This window comes from Anabrus simplex, chromosome 14 (assembly GCF_040414725.1).
Source record: "Anabrus simplex isolate iqAnaSimp1 chromosome 14, ASM4041472v1, whole genome shotgun sequence".
Taxonomy (NCBI): Eukaryota; Metazoa; Arthropoda; class Insecta; order Orthoptera; family Tettigoniidae; genus Anabrus; species Anabrus simplex.
In genome coordinates this window covers 57024187-57045759 of record NC_090278.1, presented here as the reverse complement: position 1 = coordinate 57045759, position 21573 = coordinate 57024187, and the positions used below count along the sequence as shown (strand labels likewise).

General features: G+C 37.1%; 1 protein-coding gene across 1 annotated transcript in view; it reads right to left on the bottom strand.

Moving 5' to 3' along the window:
* LOC136885567 (zinc finger protein 892-like) overlaps positions 1–16905 on the bottom strand; it is a 28120-nt gene extending 11215 nt beyond the window's left edge. Inside the window, exons 1-3 of the mRNA XM_067158211.2 lie at positions 16792–16905; positions 12632–12761; positions 5230–5325 (exon numbers count right to left, since the gene is read on the bottom strand). Of these exons, the coding sequence (XP_067014312.2) occupies positions 5230–5325; positions 12632–12697 (162 nt within the window). The 5' untranslated portion in view covers positions 12698–12761; positions 16792–16905. The remainder of the gene's footprint in view (positions 1–5229; positions 5326–12631; positions 12762–16791) is intronic.
* Positions 16906–21573: the final 4668 nt, after the last annotated feature.

Sequence of the window (21573 nt, the reverse complement as noted above, 5' to 3'; positions counted from 1 at the left end):
GTAGAGATTAAACTGCAAGATGGAAGAAAATGAGCCCCACTGCAAATGTGAGCACAAGGCACAATATTGTGCATAAATTGCCCAGGGTAATAGGGGCTGCTAAAGGAACAAAGGAAGCTAAGAATTGCTGGAATTTGTTTTTCAACAATGGTATGATCGAAAGTATAGTTACATACATGAATATCTTCAATGTGGATATTTCTTCCTGATATGAAGATCCGAATGTAAACCTACAACAGTTTCGGGAATTAGAGCACATATAGGACTTCTGTAAGGTATGGGTTTCCTTCACAGTGGAAGAATGAATACTCATGATTTCTGGTCTACTCATGGCTTGGGAACGGAGTGCTTTCCAGTGACTATGGCTTTCAGACGTTTCAGATTTCTTCTGAAATATATTCACTTTGATGATGTGGGGACCAGGCAACAGAGAAGAGAAGGTGATAAATTGGCAGCTGTAAGAGAAATGAACACATTCAATGGAAACTGTAGGAAAGCCTACTACCTTGGGGAATTCATGACATTAGCTGATATGCTTTGGTCTATCCATGGACGGTGCAGTTTTAGAACATACATTCCCACAAAACCAGGTTAATACGGAATTAAAGTATTCACTCTAGTTGATCCAAAGATGTTTTATACATACAATTTAGAAATTTACTGTGTTAAGCAACCTGAAGGCCCATATTTCGATGTGAGTTTCAAATCTGCTGATGTTGTAGAGAGAATGTGCATCGCTGTGTCCGTAAGTGGACGTAATTTGACATTTGACTGGTTTACTTCATACCCTATTGTCAAAAAAAATGAATCGAGAACTTAATATTACCATGATCAATAATGTTCGAAAAAATAAGAGAGAGTTGCCCACAAGTTTCTTTGTAGCTGCAAAACGAAAAAACTTACAGCAGTTTATTTGGCTTCCAAGCGGACATGATGTTGGTTTCCTATGTTCCAAAGAAAGGAAGAACGGTTGTTTTCCTGTCGTCGATGCATAGTGATGATAAAATTAATTAAAGTACAGGAGAAAAGAGGAAGCCTGAAATAGTTACATTCCATAATTTAACTAAGTGTGGTATAGACTGTGTAGATGAGAGACACCAGACGTTGGACAATGGTGGTTTTCTATGCATTGCTGAATATTGAATGCTTTAATGCATATTTAATAGTTAGAGCCAAAAACCTAACTCTCCAAACGCAAGGAACAGAAGAAATTTTTTGAAGAAACTCTTGTTTCTTCTAAGTGAAGAACAAATAAGAGAAAGGGCTGTCTCAAGATATGTTCCAAAGAACATTTGCATTACTGCAAGAAGGATATCTGGGGTGATGGAAGAAGCAGGATGAGAAAACACAGAAAATAAAAGAGGACATTGTGCATAATGTTGAGACAGGAAGACCCGCTACCCGTGCTATTTGTGCAGAAAGTTCCTGTGTCTTGAACACTCCATATTTGTGTGCAGTGAATGTAAAGCTCAAATGTGAATGTTCTAGTGAACTTTCTGGATAGTGACGATTAGGTTATGATGATTTCATAAATTTTGACTTGATAAGTTCTGAATTTTGTGATCAAATAAAATATTGGGTGTAAATATTCATTGGTTACTGAAATGCTAATTAAAATGTTAAATAAGTGTTAATCACCAACGGTTTTGTGACACCAATGTGTTTATAATGTTATTGGAATAGGAGGGAATTAATGCTGAAAATAAATATATATTAGCATACTATAAAAAAACATTTCACGATGGGTCTGTGAGTCCCAACCTGTTTAATCATGTAACCCTTTGTGACCCGTGCACGGGCGGGTTAATGTCTATTTGTACAGATGCAGAAAGGGTGTGTGTCCACCATTATAATTAATATTTTACAAACCAATAGTGACTCTCAGCAGCAGGGCATCAGCTATTGTAATCATTACTCTCCACATCAACTTTAAATGGCAGTAGGAATGGAATCCTTTCCAACTCCTGTGTAACTGGAATTAGTAAGGAGGAACTAACATTGTAATGAGTAATTCACTTCTTGATTTGGCTGGCAGAAGTCCGGGGAGCATGCAATTTTGTTCAAAACTCCCCTAATCGATTGTGTTTGGGAGTAGGCAAGTGTGCCAACCATTATCATAAAATCTTAACCCATTTAAATGTGAATGGTATTAGGCATGGTGGCCTTGCTATTATAATGGAAACTCACCAACTTGGTGTGACTGTCATTACGAAAAGGGGCTTGTCCTTATAATGATTACAGCACAACTCAATTCTGACAAGCAGTAAGAAGTGCCTGCTATTATAATAAAAACTCCTCAACTGTAATGTGTCTGGAAGTAGGAAAGGGCACCTACCATTGTAACAAAAACTCCCAAAATCTACTGTGACCATGTAGTAGGCACAGGTGCCAACATTTGAAGTGGACTGTCAGTAATCACTTTCCTCAGAAAATGTTCGAGTTTAAGTCCAAACCATGTCCTCCATTCTCGATAATAATACCCCTTCTTCCATCCCGACGCAATCTATTCTTAAGCATATCATATTACACAATAACGTTTGCACACTAACTGTTAATTCGATGATAAAACATTCTTTGTAACCTGCTTCGCATCCAGCAGATGATTTTCAGTGTAGTTATTCTTGAAACATCCTTCTCCCTGTGATGACATTTTCGTCTTCTTAACCAGAAACGACTCCAGTGTATATGTGCTTAATGTGGCCCTGAATTCTGTACATACAACATTACTTAAGGATTTGTACTGGAAAAGAGCAGAGGAATTCCTTCATTAGCACAATGAATTTGACAATGCTTACGATCAAATAAGTACTGTTGCCAACTCACAAGCAATGAAACAAGGGGGATTTATCAGACAAGCTGGAAAGGACTGAACATATTTCCCTCTTTGTTTCTTTTTGTCTGCAGAAAATGACTTTCATGATAATGTTGCTTTTCCGTAATAATTTTCCCTTTGACCGTAATGCCGTACTTGTGAGGTGAAATCCGTAATAATTACAGACAACACGTAATAGTTGGCACCTCTGAGTAGATAATGTGGCCTAGCATAATAATGAAAACTTACGAGCTCGATGATTATGAATAGCGGTAGGCAGGTGAGCATGCCGTTATCATCACAACTTAGCTACTTGCAATTTACATTGAAAACAACGTATCGGAACCACACCCTGCTGCTTCCCGATAATGCTAAGAGACATGCAATTTTTGAAAATGTTATTCACTGCATGTACAGTAATTTATTCGATATCTGTACACAATGTAGAATGCCTTAGCAAGGCAGTGGTACATTTGCTAGTAATTAATGTAATCAATAACATAACAAAGGTGTATCATTTGGAAGAAACTAGTAAAATACCCAGTAACAGTAACAAAAGAATGTATCTTATAGCAACTCTGTGTTCAAAAATATTTACTAAGGCAAAGGAATTGGTAGGAATGACACCAGCACTCTAATGATATAACGTAGAGGTCTTAGCACCAACGGTAACTACTACACAAGTGAGGAATAGTTTCATAACATCAACCAGCCAGTGGGCAATTATTCAGCTCAGCGTGCACTTTTGAAATGGGCACAGAAACGTGCAGCAGATGTAAATACTCAACAGAAAAATACATTTTACTTGATTTTTTAAAATCATTATCAATAAAGTAGAAATTTAATAGCATTATGTTATTACCATTTTTCTTGTAAACCCATAAATATTTACACAGTGTGCTCATACAAAAGTGAATATAAAAAGTGTTCCGTTCATTATTATGATGAAATTTTTCAAGTTTTCATATATTCATCAATAGGTTCTACATACTTTCTGGTTCCAAGGCCATTCAGAAATTGCGCAGAGTGTGGTAAATACGGAAGCACAGGCAAGCACAAAGTCCACGTCACATTCCTCACAGTAGTAGACAGTTTTCTGTCGCCTCTGCTTTGACAGGTATACAACACAGCATTTTCTTGAGTGATTCCTACTTCCGGTCGGTGGGTTCTCAGATGATTCAACGTCTTTCCCAACCAAGCCATGTTCACGTCACATGGAACAATTTACCACCACGTGCAGACCAATTTACAAAAGGTTATCAGAACATGGACAACGGAGTTTGCAGAACAACTGTATCATAACAACAAGAACAACGACAATAACAAGCAAATTTAGTAATATTCAATTTACATATACACAAAAATTCTTTACCAAGAATTTGGCGTGGACCGTACTAATCCAGACCTAGAAATTAGGAGCCGAATAGAAATTGCAAATTCAACATTCAGGAAGATGAAAACATTGTTGTTTGATGATTCATTAAATTTAAAACTTTGGCAGTGTATGGTGAAATGTTATATTTGGTCTACTCTCCTTTATGGGGTTGAAGCTTGGACGTCAAAAGACTGGAAACTTAGCTTCATAGAAGAATGCTTAGAGTCTCATGGATTGACCATGCCACCAATAAACAAGTACTACAGAGTGCAAACAGCAAAAAAGAACTGGTAACCACCATCAAATGCAAAAAAAATTGCACACCTAGAGCATGTTTTGCATGGTGAAAAACATGCAGTTTTACATCTAATTTTGAAAGGCAAAATTGAAGGGCGCCGCACAGTAGGCAGTAGGAGAACAACATGTCTTAAGAATATTAAAGACTGGACAGGCATAAAAAGTACCGAAGAACTGTACCGTGTTGCTGAAAACAGAAAAGCACTCTCCACATTGATCGTCAACGTCCGGGAGACTGGGCAGGGCACATAGAAGAAGAAGAAGTATGAGGCAACACGAGACAGTTTTCGGACTGCTGCCTAGGCGTGAACTACCCGGCTGGAGTGAGACCAGATAAAAATGAATAGGACAACAATAACCACATAATATGGATGGAATTTTTTTAAATTACAATAGCAGATGGCAGAAGTGATTAAGAATAGCCAGACGCCTATAGGCAGCTAACCCTAGGTAAGAACACATTTAGCATTACAAGCATGTCTAAAGGCGTCAAAAACAATACTCGTGTGATAGGTGTTGACGCCTTTAGGCGCAATACCCAGTTAAGGGGTTAACGCAAAAGCATGGAACAACTTGAAGAAAAAGTTAAAATTAGGTAAGTAAACAGTCAATCCCATAAAAAGTATATTTTCTATAGGTCTATCAATCGTATGCATTGAAATTAAGTGTCAACCACTGATATCTGTTGAGCCATTTTCTAACTATTTTCATTACTGACGATGGCTTATTAAATTATGTACATTACCTCAAGAGAGTTTTCCTGTGTTGACTCTGGATCTGTTAACTCTGACTTGGCTTCTTTTTTCAGAGCTATCACTTCTGATACTTGTTCTAAATTTTCCTGTGGAAAATAAGATATATTAGGTATGCACAAAACACACATCTACAAATATGGTCAACAACAAATGGGCATGATATTTCACTACCTGCCAGTATTACAGTTACTTTCAAAATTTCACTAATGTTTAAGGACGATTCCTACCAGCAGTGGATTCTTAAAACCAAAGGCTCTATTAAGAATGGTGTTACTATCCTACCAGGGATGGAACTGGGGCCATCTCGCACAGAATTTGGAAGGAAGTTGCCAAAGACATAAACACTAAATCTTATGAACTGCATTCATATGTCCAATCATATCAATCAAATTTTAGAAGTTGTTTGACCACTTCAAAGTGTAAAAAATTTTCTAAATCTTTTTTTATTCTCAGCATAGACTTTGTTTACAGAAATTAAAATACCTTGAAAAATTTGAATCACATTCTCTACTCTGGTTTTGCCAAGCTCACAGGGGCTACATACTGCATTGAGACATTTCTGTTTCAAACAGAATATTTCAATGCTTCCAGGTGTAAATATAAAAACCGATCATGAAAGAAGCAGGCTCATCACAGTCAGATACCAGGGAAAGATAAGATGTAGTCCAAACTCAATGCAACTACTGTACAAATGAAAAGGTTTTACCACTAAAAAGATGTTATGTAGTGTTGTGTGAAGAACTGTGGGGATAAGAACACCATCAGTGGAGAGTCAGCAGTGTTGGAGTGTACATCTACAGTTTCAGAAGCTCCTTCATGATCTACTACGGGACCTTCAAATTTCTCACTTGGATTCATAAAATCTCATTGGCACTGAAGGTGTGGGGGAGGGACTGTGATCAGAAGCTTACATTCTAATATAAGTTCATTTACTAATAAAAGTGAATGAAAGTATAAATGTCTAGAATATACCGACTTAACCCATTCAACACAGAAGAGAACAGTAGCCATACTAAGGAAAGGATCAAAAAAAGATGCACAAAACGGAGAGGGAAATAATAATAAAGAGGAAAGAAAAGTTAATTTTTAATGCACCTTAAATCCCCAAATTATCAGATCCTACTAAAGAAAATTTTCTCAGAAATCATGAATTCTAGAATCCTTAGACATGGTTCTCTATGTAATATAGACACTGACCTGAATTTGAGGAATAAAATGAATTCAACGTCTGAGCAAAATACTAATTTTGAGAGAAATTACATGGGAATTTTGAGCTTTTTTATTTCTAATATGCCATAGGCAAAACTGCTCTTTCCTTAACACATATAGCTCCAAGCAGATTGTGGATATGAGGGTAACCCCGAGTAATCACAACTGTGTTGACATTCTGTTTAGCAGATTGGTATATCCAGTCTCAAAAACAATGACGAAAGTTTGTGATTTATCTTCTTCTACACTAATTAAGATAGGAGTAATAATTTTTAACATGGGGTACTAACGGGTGTGTGGTAGTATTTGAGAATATCACAGTTTTAAAAAGAACTATGGGGCAACCAAACTCTTTTATAATCAGGCTAACTAAAGCAATTTCGATAATGACAGTAACATGTAGAGACTAATCCTACCACAACATTAACACACTCGCTAACAGTTTCCGATACTGGCACACATTTCTTTAACATACAAGTTTGATGCAGTGACATTGCAGGAAACATAAAACCTAGAGTTCATGATCAGGAGTGTGCTCATGTCAGGTTCAAGTTTGACACAGGGCATAAAAAGAAATATCAAAGGTAGAGATTTTGAAAAGCAGTACGCTTATATCTCAGATATGTTCAAAAACCATTCTCTTCTGTAGCACCTGTAACTTAGAAATCAACAAGCACATATTAATTCTGAGAATAGTGCGCATTTATTGCAAAATTTTTGCTTTAAGCAACTCTTGAGCAATATCTCATCTATAAATGAGCAGTTCACAGTATTTGCAATAGATTAATACTGTCAAGTCACAGTTATTCATCGAACATCCCTCTCCCAACTTTCAGTTTTTCAAAGACTCTCAGGTGCCATAATGATGTGCAAGAATTCACTTTCATTTTGGTATCACTAGAGATATGTGCTGGGATAATTCAGCTTCTTCAAATACCTCTAGACCAAAACCGAATCACACTTGTTGACATGAAATTAGCATGTCACCTGTTTACCCTCTGAGCTATCAAAAGATGTCACTGAACTGAAAGCCACACACTCAGAGGATTGCAATGGACTGTGTATACAGTAGCAACAAACAGAGCAAGGAGAGATGATGAAAATATCTTGCTTCTTCTCCTAAATATTCCACTGCATCTCCGCCTTCATCAGGGCGTTTGTCTTAGGCGAGCAATACTCACAATAAACTGCCAAGGCAGAATTTTGTTACATGCTCATCCAATACGTCCTCTAAAGCATTACTTTGTCAATTTTATATATTTTTCATCTAAACAGTGTTATGTGGCTGAAGATGTTGATAATATACGAAACATGTACCACTTTTGACCATTAAAAATTGCCTTAAGCAATCATTGTATCGACTAGGTGGAAAATAAATAAATACTTAATTGTGAATCTATTGAAGTGCGATATGGACCATGAAGCTGATTTTATGTAGTACTACTTTGCCGTGTCGTGTATTGTCGCCTTAAGTGATGTTTTCCGGCACGATGGCAACAAAAGACCACACGTGACGCTTCTTGAAGGTTATTTGTTTTTATTTTACAACTGTACGGTGCTACTTGTCTGCAGTAGGCCAAATATGGCAGCATCTAGTTCAAAGCGTAAGTTCGAAACGCTCGAAGAAGACGAGATTATTCAACACTTATGTGACGATTTATCTTCTCAGAAATGCAAAGATGAGTGGTTTGATACAGATGAAGGTGACTCTGATAGTGAAAGTGGATCAGAGAATGAGAATGAAGAGCAAGATGAACAACATGACGAATCAGATGAAGGCGAAGTGCTAGAATGTTTCAAGCTTTCCCGCCGTGTGTTCTTTCACGTCAGAAACACATATTTTCTGGTCTAGTGATGTAAATGTGGACTTCGACGATGGATCCAATGTGTTGGAATATTTTGAACTGTTTTGTTTCAACTTACTGCCGAACAGACCAATGTGTATGCTAAACAGTTTTTAGAAGCCCATCCAACTTGAAACCACGGTCACGAGCAAGAGATTGGGTGGTTCCAAATCCAACTGAGATGAAAACTCAAATTGGACTTCTAATGCTGCTTCATAAGGTAGAAAACAGTATGTACTTCTCAAAATGAAAAAGTACCGCAACCCCTTACTTTTCGAAAATTATCTTCGAGACAAATCACTGCAGTTGTATTGAGATAAATGACGTAACTGACCGTGCAGTTAATGTAAAATCTTTCACGATGTCACTAGCATGATGTGTAATTCGTAAACATTCCTTTCTTTTACTTGTTTTAATTTTAGGTGCTAACATATAAACATATGAAAAAACACTCAAATTTCAACCAGGTAAATGACCTTGCAGTTAATGAAAAATTGTTCGGAATGTCACATTTATAAATACCCCTTGCTTTTATTTGTTTCAACTTTCGGCTGTAAAATATGGGTCAAAATCTCAAATTCCAACCAGGTAAATGACCTTGCAGTTAATGTAAAAATGGTTAAAAATTTATTTAACATTAAAATTAATTAATGAAAACTCCTTTATTTCACTTTTTGTATCACAGATGAATGATATTAATGATATTACTAACGTTTCTGCCTATCTTGCCTTGTAACAACAATATGCTGGAAAAATACACAGGGCAGGTTACACATAGCACATCAGTAATACCCAGTTAAGAGGTTAACCCTTTCCCACAGAATATCTTTGACTCACTGTCGGGCGAAAGCTAGAGTAATAATTTGCTTGTCACGTACAGTTGTGGAGTACCTTCACTAAATAATTTATTCTGTAAAAACCACTTAAGATATCACTTTCAAATTTTGTAACAATGGAAAATACACAATAGTTATTCTAAAATGATACAATGAGATCACGTAATTAGACGCAAGACCGCCCCCGTGTTCAGAATGATACATCAGGAAGCATCCAATATGGTGCTTAATGTTAAATTACTTGTTCTTGAAGTCAGTCTAAATTGCTGGACATGATGGGGCACTTATGTTCTTGGTAATGCAGAGAACGCAGGAATTCACCCTGAATCTCCCAATTTATTTCATTTTTGGGATCAGTCGGATGAAGACATTTAGATAGCAAATCGTGCTTCCTCTCAGATATACAAACTATAAACAATTTTTGACTGAATGGAATTGCAAGGTAAATTTACATTAGTCGGAACAGGCTAATATGTAATTAAGTAGAGGCTCATAGTCCGAAGCAGAATTAACTGAAGAATTAAAACATAATCATGTTTTTTTACAAGTAGGCCTAATATTTTAAAAGGAGGTGGTACCTGAATGAACATTTCCTGTCCTGTGCCGTATTTAGATTTCTCTCAGATTCATATCCTGTCCCAAATGCTTCCCGTACCATTTTTATTATCATACCTACAACTTCAAACTCACTACCATTGCATTTGTCAACATATTGATCTAATTTGTAACAAATATCCTCCGCATTCAACTGGTTATGAGCAGCCATGTTGCTGCAATGTGTTTACAATCAGTCAGCTGTCTGATCTATCTAAGAAAACACATAAAAGAACACTTTATTTTAGGATTCCGTGCATGCCAGTAGTACCTAGGAAGCGTAGGGAATTCACTGGTTCCAAAAAGTTATATGTTCAGCAGACAGATGGCAGAGGAAGTTGCTTTGAAAGTCGAGTACGCTTTACTACGCAATCCGCGGGAGACAATGTGCGACTCCAGTACGCTTTACTATGCAATCCATGGGAAAGAGTTAAAGCTACATAAGTCATCACCCATATTACTATTGAACAAATTTGAATATCAATCAAGTTGCTCGTCTACACAAGAAAGGAAACCAACTCGCAGATCAACTCAAAAACAATGGCTGCTGTAGAAACGACAAAATAGTTCGCCATCAACTACAACATTCTTGATGTGTTATTCAGTTTAAGGGGACCCGGTAGGGTGAAATTCAGCAAAAAATGGAATTTTTACTTTTTCATTCCATAAAAATCTAGAGACTTTCTTCTTTCATTAGTGCTATCATTCATGGTCATATCTTAATTATAAGTGCTTTGTATTGTGTTTTCAAGACAACACTGCACGGGTGCAGTAACTTTATCTGCCGGGAGATCTCCTTGTTGACAATGACAATACACGTTTCCTTGGCTCCCTCCTCCTATTCCCGCCCAGTGGTGGTATATGTGTGTAGACGTAACATAATGGGTATTTATGACATTTGCTAGCCTATTCAGAGAAAAGTGTAATGGAAGCAATAAGACCAGTGCTTAGAGATCTAGAGGAGCCACAACTTCTTGAAAAGTGCCTTCATGGACGAACCCAGAACCCCAATGAGAGTGTTAATAATTTGATTTGGACCCGAATTCCCATGAGAGTTTTTGTAGAGGTCAATACCTTGCATTTTGGAGTGTACAATGCTGTGGCTACATATAATGAAGGTAACATCATAAAGTGTAAAACCTTAGAAAAACTGGGAATCTCTCCAGGGTATCACATGATAACAAGTATGCAGAAAATCAATTCTGAAAGGAAAAGGAAGGCTGTAGATGCAGAAAAGGACTGTAAAAAACTGTCAAGACAAAGTAAGAGAGCTGTGAGAAGAAGACTAGAGGATGAGATGCAAGACAACCCAGATGATCCATCATATGGGGCAGGATTACATTGAAAAACTTTGAAGGTTTGTTTCTGCAAGTTCACTTTTTTCTGAACAAAGGGAACATTTTCTCAAAAACTATTTAGTATACAGTCTTGAAACTTTCAGATATTATGTAGTCATAATATACACACTTTAACACAACTTTTTGGAGAGAAGTGTTTAGTACAGAAACAAGGGGCTAAAAAGTGAGTGACCGGGCGAGTTGGCCGTGCGCGCAGAGGCGCGCGGCTGTGAGCTTGCATCTGGGAGATAGTAGGTTCGAATCCCACTATCGGCAGCCCTGAAGATGGTTTTCCGTGGTTTCCCATTTTCACACCAGGCAAATGCTGGAGCTGTACCTTAATTAAGGCCACGGCCGCTTCCTTCCAACTCCTAGGCCTTTCCTATCCCATCGTCGCCATAAGACCTATCTGTGTCGGTGCGACGTAAAGCCCCTAGCAAAAAAAAAAAAGAGTGATTTTTTCCCCAAAAAATGTATCACTGAATAGAAAAATTAAAAAATGGTCGGATATCTCCAATGAATAAACGCCTCTGTTAAAACACGCAAGAAGGTATAAAGAAAGCATGAGAAAAAAATGAAGCCTTTAGTACGAACCGTTTCTGAGATAAATGTACCTAAATACAGTAAATTTAACATTATAGATATAGACCCTACCGGGTCCCCTTAAACTGTGGATATGTTATTCCAACTTCATCAATGGTCCAAATTATATCGATGTTTACACAGAAAAGGATACCAACTCCCAAATCAACTAAAAAAACAATGGCTGCTGTAGAAATAACAAAATAGTTTGCCATCAACCACAACATTTTTTATGTGTTATTTAGTTAAAAAGTGTGGATATGTTATTCAGACTTCTTCAATGGTTTAAATTAAGACTATAAATTGTGTAATATCAGTATTTATATCATTATTGGATATACGTGTGCTTACGTCTTCCAAATGGAGTATGGCTGAAAATGACCCAATATATATGGGGTTGAAACTAGTCCCAGTTTTATAAGACAATATACAAGCTAATAGTATTGAATAGGTGGACCCTTCCTACCCTTTCATAGTAACAGTCAGTCAGTCAATGGGTACTTAACACATAAAATGCCCTGAAGCCTCGATCTTCAGACACTGCCTAACCAAGGTTCCTTCACTATCAAGCCCTAAACACTAATTCAGCTTTCTGCCACTACAAAACATATAATGCACTGCGATCTCCCTAGCAAGTGCTATAAGTCAATTGTCCAATCAGCGGCCCTAATGTGGGGGCTTGTGCTATCAGAACCTCATTCCTTGTCCCATGAACAATGCTTTGTCACTAGCTGGACCCATAGATGTACATCAACATCAACAATGTCGTTTATAGTTCCTATGAGTTGGCAGCTTTGTTTAGCGCACTGTGGCATATTCCCACACAAAGAAACAAAACAGAGACAAACCATACCTAGGAGCCCATGCAGCAAATGGTGACTGCTGGTGTTAATAGTGGGTAACCTCATAGTGAACTTTGCCCCTGCCAAACTTATTCAGGTACTAAGGGTTAACTTCTGATCTCTATAAAGTTATCTGGATCAGACTTACAACTGATGCACTTGTTGTTTCTTCAAGCCAGGCTGGTTCTTCCTTGATGTTCACTTCCAGGTCCATTTCACACTGCAACCGAAGTAGTTAGAAGGTACTGGGGTTGTTGATTACTTCCGAAGACCGTACACTGAAACACAGGTCAGAAAAATATATTACCTTACTGCTGTCATTGCTAATTAGGTAATATGCCAATAGACTAAACAACAAGCTTGTAATTTTAAATGACTGTCAATATTATGATAATACAGAAAGGACCCAAAATTTTAGGTGACTGTTGACATCGCGATCATACCTATAGGACTTCAAGTTTTCTATGACTGATACTACGATCATAGCTAAAGACTTCCAGTTTTACATGTCTCCTAATACAGTGATCACCTCCATACGATACGTAATTGAACATAATTTCAATACTGAGACCACAGCCAAAGGAACCCTTGTATTATATGACAATTTATTATCATATTCACAGCTATATAAGATACAGTTTTGTATGGAATTGGTCCACAGCAAGATAACTTTTCTCTTTGAAAATCCAACATACATTGATTGTGATCGAAGTGAACAAAATTCCTTGAAAATTCAGTAACTATTCCATTTGCATATCACTCTGATCACTCGGTTCTGTATCTTTGAATCTTCTTACCATTTTTATCCTCTGCACTTTGTTTCAAAACTAACTGAACAAGTTCACAGTGCCATGGGATTCGTTCTCTTAATCTCTTTCTTCCTAGGATCTCATTCTCACAAACCATTCTCCTCTCCAAGCTGATTCAATATCTCCTTATTTGAGATATTTTCTACCCGTCCACTCTTCAACAACTTCCGTTAACATGGCATTTCAAAGCCTTCAACTCTGCTTTTTTTGGCACCACTTATTATCCATGTTTCACTTCTATATGGTGCCGTACTCCACACTCAGTGTGAACACAATTTTTAAGTTTTTCAATCCATAGAATCTAAAAAAACGTGATGAAGAAAAGATGGGAGTTTAGGAAGGATTTAGTGATTACATTTATAGATATTGAGGAGGCATATGACAGTGTGTCATGACAAGTTGACAAGAGGTCTTGGATGCATTGATAAAAGAGAAGGCAGGGAGAAGAAAAGAACCAATTAAAAAAGCCAGAAACAAAAAATGAGTAGTATGAAGACTATGACAGAACAAACAAACTGATTCTAAGTAGAAGCAAGAATTCAACAAGGATGTGGATTATCCCCTCTACTCTTCATTACAGTCATAGATGAAATCCACTAGAGTTAAAACAGAAATGGAAACCAAGGAGGCATTGTAAAATGACATAGTACTATGGGGAGAAGATGAAATAGAAGTAAAAGAACAAGTTACTGTATGGAATCAGGAAATAAAGGAATATGGGATCAAAATAAGTGTGCTGAAGAGTACGATAGTAGTGGTGCATTGCAATGGTACTAAAATGAGCAGACACAAGTAATAACACAAGAAGGAAGGAATCTTACCCTAAAACCCAGAGAGAGACATGGAAGGAGTGGATCAGAAGACATACCTATACGGTATCAGTCTAATACTCATTAGAAGAAAAACACCTCTTAAAATTGAACAACAAAATTGAATTTAGGAAAATATTAAGCTTTAAAATTGAATTAGCAGAGAGCAAAATTAGTGTTTACAATTAAATTAACAGAAAGCAAAATTTAAGGTTATTTACAATTAAAATGTAAAAAAGGTATAAACAATAACAAGTTTTTAAATGAGAACAAGATTAACAACTAGGAGACCAACCCTACTTGAAACATGATCGGCCGATGCAAAGGGAAAATAGTTGAAATGAAATGGAAATAGTTGAAATGGGAATCACGTAACTTGTTAGCAAGCTTAAATTTTAGATATAAGTTACACCAGAAATAAATTTAAGAAGAAAACAATTTCAAAGATTTGTAACGTAGACATGGTATTCACAAGCTCCACGACATAGTTCAAAAGGATGACCACGAGAAGCTCAAGTCATCATCCAGAAGGATTTTTGAATTCTATGCCAGAATACACCATTATTTAATTCAAGGCATTACTTACAGTTAATGGGACAGATGTACCATGATACGTAAATCACTCCCAGAAAATACAGACATGCAGGCATGCACTCCCAGAAACACAAATTTCCACAGCGGAATGCCATATCTAAAAATGTTAACGAAGAGAACAACAGTGTAACCTCGGTTACAGCAGTGACAAGAGGTAACAGAGAAGGAAGAGGGAATATTGAAGTAAATGGAAGAAAATATGAAGTTATGGAAAGTTTCAAGAATTGGGGGAGAATAATTGCAGAAAATGGGAAAATAATCTAAGAATGTGGAAAGTAAAATTGAACAAGCCATGGGTTTTACCAATGTGTGAGAAGTATAGTCCTGAACTGGGACATACCACAGGAATACAAGAAAATATTGCACCCACTGTATTACACACCAATTATGACATATGCAATGGCGCATGGACAAAAGCAAAACATGATGAAGGCAGAATCCAAGAGGCAAGGATAAAATTCCTTGGAGGAATAATAGGGAAGATAAAGAGATAAAATCAGAAACATAGAATCAGGGAGAGAATTGAATTCCCTAAACTGCAAGACAGTATAGAGACCAGTAAGCTGAAATTGTATGGACACATGATGAGAATGGAAGAGGATAGAGGTCTGAAGTGATGGATGGATATGGTGTAGGAGAGTACAGAGAAGATAGGTGTAAATGTAGAAAATATATCGGAGGAAGGGAGTGATGGAGAGATAGAAAACTGAGGAGGTCCATGATGCACAACTGTACCCAGGAGACTGCAAATGGAAAATGAAGAAGAAGAATCTGTTGAACTGAAGACTAAAAATTTATACAACACTGCCATCAGCTCATGTCATAGGACAATGCCACCAACCTTTATTTAAGTGTCGTTTCATTACTTGTCTGTGCATGTCATGACTAATGACACAACCAAGGGTTGCTTACTAGAACGCCCCTTGAAGGGAATACAGTGTCAAACAATTGGTTTAAATGTTTAGCAGTTTTTATTGTTCCCCAGGTGGTACGCAACTTGTCTGTGTTGAATACTGTGAGTGGTGCCTCACTGATTTCATTTCAGCCAAGAGCAGTGTTTGTTAGTCACTTTATGATATTCTACTGTAAAAGTGAACTTACTGCACTAACAGTAAATACTACAATTTCTTACACATGTAATATGAGCTTCGTTCCTGTGGCCAATTGCATTGATTCTTACTCATTGCAAGGAAACAGATTTCTATGTAAAAACATATATATTCAGGAAACTAAGCTTAATTGTATTTTGTATATATCAACATAGGGGACACTACTTAAGTGCACCACATTTACTTGCTCTGGCCATCACTGGTTATTCTGTTAATATATTATTGATTTTACTTTCAAGTAACTACATTTTACAGTTTCCAGAGCCAGAATTTAGTCCCGAAGATTTTTCTCCCTTTCTTGCTAATAGTTTAATACTGTACCACACTAGATGAAGGTTAATTAATGAGAAAATGGGAAAACCATGGTAACATATCTGCAGGGCTGCCGATCGTGGAAATGAAACCCATGTCAACTCACCGCTATTCGCCCCTGAAGAAGATCTTTTACACATCAATAATTATCAAGATATATGTTACAAAAGAAAGGCAGTCTGCTGTTGAGTAAGACATGAGGACTAAATACTGGATAGGGCCTATAGTTGTTGTGGCGTAATGTGGTGATACAAAAGAATCTCCATAACAACACTGATATCCAAAGAATTCTACATATTCATATAATGTAACAGGTATCCTAAACGGAACAACTATCAAGATTTAGAATGCTTCTTTTACAGCCTACAGTGAGAGAAAAAATTAATATTCACAGCGTCACATTTGATGCTTGTTGTTTAAACGGGCCTAACATCGAAGGTCATCGGCCACGTCACTTTTAATTCGCACACACATGTAAATAACATATCACTACATTTTGTAACTTCTTTCTGAAACTACCATCTAAAAATAAAATTGAAGAAAATTAAAGGTATTAAATATACAAAATATGCAGGCTACAATGCTGAAACTGAGAAACCTTAGTGTTATGTTAGTACGGCTCCCAATTGAGATCTATAAGTTTGGCAAAAGTAAATTATAGAACTTGAACATTACCGACAATATGTTAGTGGTTGTGAACACACTGCAAAATGATGGAAATCACAATTCTTCAATGAAGAAAATCTGTAACACAATTAACGGTTAAGCTGCACAACTGGCTAAAACGCGTCTTACATAACAACATACCCGACACTTCGAAACAAAACCGGATATTTTAATGTACTGTACTTCTTCGTCTTTGTTTGTTCTTGGACTCTGCGCAGCGCACTACGTCCAGTCACTGGGAATAATGTACTGTATGCGCACTTTTTAGTGATAGATTTTTGTACTCGTTGGAGAAGTAAGAAGGGTTCCGTTAATACTGCCAACTGAATGGAAATGAAATCTGAATTGAATCGATAATATGATCGATCGATATGAATTTTATAAACCTTTATTATTTTAAGCAAACAACTGTGTCACACACACAATATATAATACTATATAACATTTCCCGTTGCGAAACGTGTTCCTAGCATGAATTCTATAGTTTCGCTTTGCTGTGTAAACAACAACAGTACGAGTACTTAAAGTGTACGCCAGATGTTGCACAGCGATGTTACGCAATTCTTAGTTTGTGTTTCAAAGGTTGCCAATACGAATCTCGAAGATAACCGAAGTCGACCACTTCAGCACTAGGGTGTAAATCTATCACTAAAAAGTGCGCAGATAGTAGTTTAATCACTTAAAACCAACGAGCTAGAATATTCTAGCTCGTTGCTTAAAACAAACGCATAATGTACAAATTAGATTTCTATCATTCCGTAGCACAGGCTGAATTTAGAAAATGATGTATTACCTCTGACAACAACCATATATGAAGTACTTATTTGATTATTGTTTGGTCGAAGGAGCTGTTGTTGTTTGAGTCATCAGTCCATAGACTGGTTTGATGCAGCTCTCCATGCCACCCTATCCTGTGCTAACCTTTTCATTTCTACGTAACTACTGCATCCTACAACTGCTCTAATCTGCTTGTCATATTCATACCTTGGTCTACCCCTACCATTCCTACCACCTACACTTCCTTCAAAAACCAACTGAACAAGTCCTGGGTGTCGTAAGATGTGCCCTATAATTCTATCTCTTCTTCACTTCAAATTTAGCCAAATCGATCTCCTCTCACCAATTCGATTCAGTATCTCTTCATTTGTGATTTGATCTATCCATCTCACCTTCAGCATTCTTCTGTAACACCACATTTCAAAAGCTTCCATTCTCTTTCTTTCTGAGCTAGTTATCGTCCATGTTTCACTTCCATACAATGCCACGCTCCACACGCAAGTCTTCAAAAACATCTTTCTAATTCCTATGTGAATGTTTGTGGTGAGCAAGTTGATTTTCGTAAGAAAGCTTTTCCTTGCTTGTGCTAATCTGCATTTTATGTCCTCCTTACTTCTGCCATCGTTAGTTATTTTACTACCCAAGCAACAATATTCATCTACTTCCTTTAAGACTTCATTTCCTAATTTAATATTTCCTGCATCACCTGCCTTAGTTCGACTGCACTCCATTACTTTTGTTTTGAACTTACTCACTTTCATCTTGTACCGTACTCCTTACCTAAGACTTCGTCCATACCATTCAGCAGCTTTTCGAGATCTTCTGCAGTCTCAGATTAAATAATATCATCGGCAAATCTCAAGGTTCTGATTTCCTCTCCTTGGATTGTAATTCCCTTCCAAAAGTCCTCTTATACCAAATGAATGGAGAGTTGCTATAGTAGCCCCATTCGTATAAAGGAAAGGGTGATAGACATAAAGCTGAAAATTACAGGCCAGTAAGTTTGAGATGCATTGTATGTTAGCTTTGGGAAGGCATTCTTTCTGATTACATTAGACATGTTTGCGAAATTAATAACTGGTTCGATAGAAGGTAGTTCGGTTTTAGGAAAGGTTATTCCACTGAAGCTCAACTTGTAGGATTCCAGCCAGATATAGCAGATATCTTGGATTCAGGAGGTCAAATGGACTGTATCGCGATTGACGTCTCTAAAGCATTTCATAGGGTGGATCATGGGAGACTACTGGCAAAAATGAGTGCAATTGGACTAGACAAAGGAGTGACTGAATGTTGCTATATTTCTAGAAAATAGATCTCAGAGAATTAGAGTAGGCGAAGCTTTATTTGACCCTGTAATAATTAAGAGGGTAATTCCTCAAGGCAGTATTATTGGACCTTTATGTTTTCTTATAGAGTATATATAGATGATATGAGTAAATAAGTCGAAACAGAGGTAAGGCTTTTTGCAAACGATGTTATTCTGCGTAGAGTAATAAATAAGTTACCGGTACAAGATTGTGAGCAACTGCAACGTGACCTCGATAAAGTTGTGAGATGGACAGCAGGCAATGGTATGTTGATAAACGGGATTAAAAGTCAGGTTGTATGTTTCACAATTAGGAAAAAGTACTCTCAGTTTTAAGCAGCTCGATTTGTTCTGGGTGATTTCCGACAAAAGAGTAGCGTTACAAAAATGTTGCAAATTTTGGGCTGGGAAGAATGGGAAGAACGAAGACGAGCTGCTCGACTAAGCGGTATGTTCCGAGCTGACAGCGGAGAGATGGCGTGGAATGACATTAGTAGACGAATAAGTTTGAGTGGCATTTATAAAAGTAGGAAAGATCAGATTATGAAGATTAAGTTGGAATTCAAGAGGACAAACTGGGGCAAATATTCGCTTATAGGAAGGGGAGTTAGGGATTGGAATAACTTACCAAGGGAGAAGTTAAATCAATTTCCAATTTCTTTGAAATCATTTAGGAAAAGGCTAGGAAGCAACAGATAGGGAATCTGCCACCTGCGCGACTGCCCTGAATGCAGATCAGTATTTTTTGATGGAAAGAAGTATTACTCGCGCAAAATTTGGTGAATAACCCACTAATCCCAATAATAGGTGTAGACCACTCACTCCTGTTCGCAGTAGCGTAGCCAGGATCGGCCAATTGGGGGGGGGGGGTTACAGTTACAAAATTAAGATATAACATAATGAAAGTGCTTGTGCGTGTCTGGTACGCGCATGTATGACTGTCATAAGGATACTGATACAAGAGTGAATTACTGTATGTGATATTCAGATTGCAATACACTACAAAATTCTTACTTTAAAATACAGAACAAGAACAATATGATCGAGGTCAGCAGTGTTATTTCAAACGGTATGTTCAGTTTACAATCTAAAATCTTATTTTTGAGGCTTCCTAGAAAATAAATTTAACACATCTGTTGGTTTTACAACTATGTCTCTGTGAATGTTCAAGGGAGCCAATCCGTTGAGTCGACTTTCACTTGTGGTATTTCTGAGGTAGGTTTTAAGGCGTCTTAATGTTGAAAATGATCTCTCACTGGCTGCAGTGGTGACAGGTAGGGTAGCAAACACTCTCAACAAGCAGTAGATTGCAGGGAGTTTATCTTGATCACATAAAAGAAGTTTATTGTTTACTGTCAGTTTCTATTTATTTTCTTTTTGTGAAAGTTCAATGGGGGTGGGTTCTAACCCCCAGTAACCCCCCTCTGGCTACGCCCCTGTGTTCAGCAATTGCTTCTGACACTGCGTTTTAATGCTACTGGCTCTTTTCAAATAGTACTTGGAGATACAAATGGAATTTCGATAGCTACAATAAGAATGTGTCTGAAGCAATCGCCCGTTTAAGGCATCACTACGTTTGTTTTCCCAGCGCAGATGAAGTACGTGCTGTCATTCTGGAATTTTACGGTATATGTAATTTTCCGGGTGTAATAGGGGCGATTGACTGTACTCCTGTACAAATACAGTCTCCTGGTGGCAAAAATGCGGAAATGTTTCGCAACATAAAACATTATCTTTCGATTAATGTTCAGACAATTTCAGACGCGAATCTACTGACTAGAAATATAGTAGCACGATGGCCCGGCTCGGTACATGATAGCTTCATTTTTGATTACTCAGAAATCAGAATGATTTTCGAAAGAAGAAGAATACCAGAAGGGCATTTATTGGGTGATAAGGGCAAATACAGTAGAGACAATACGCGACACTTCCGGATTTAGCCTTGTTAAAATGGGAGACAAGTCGCAAGTGGTGCTCCTAGTGGCTTGAACTGAAAATTCGCGCCAAATTCAAATATCAATGGAAATGTATATGCGGAAATGGATAAATACATTACGTCTAGAAAGAAAGTATTACTGAGATATTAACTTCAAAGTTGCTAAAGCAATTCTGGATAAATGAATGGAGAATTATTAAACAGGTTATAATTTAAAAACAGAAATTAGACGGATAATCAAGATGTGAAATGGACAGCCGTGAAAGGGCTTGATCTTTCATTTAAGCATTACTTTCTTAGCTATATAATTCCTGCCTGAACGTTCACGGCTAGATTTTCCTTTTTCTCATTTAAGAGCATTGTATCATCATATTAAAACACTTATCAACAAAAATATCGGAACATTCCTTACACACATTATTCAATGAATTTACATTTAAGAGCTGGACAATTTTCCTTTTAACTCTAAGACTACTAAGAGGAAGAAAATCTATAAATTTAGCCCCAAAAACATTCAAACTTTCTCTATAAGCAATACTTGCCATAATGTCATTACATTAGGGTAAAGCAAATTTGCAAAAACATATTGTTTCATCAAAATGTGTACATTTCTTAAATCACCAATATTTTCTTCAGTGCTTGACAACGCATTACGGCATTCCAAATGGGGGTAACTTGGAACACAACCAGCCACACTCATATGCATATGTATTTTCCTGAATTAAATCAAACCCACAGATCACACCTACAACAACATATCGGTATTGAAGGT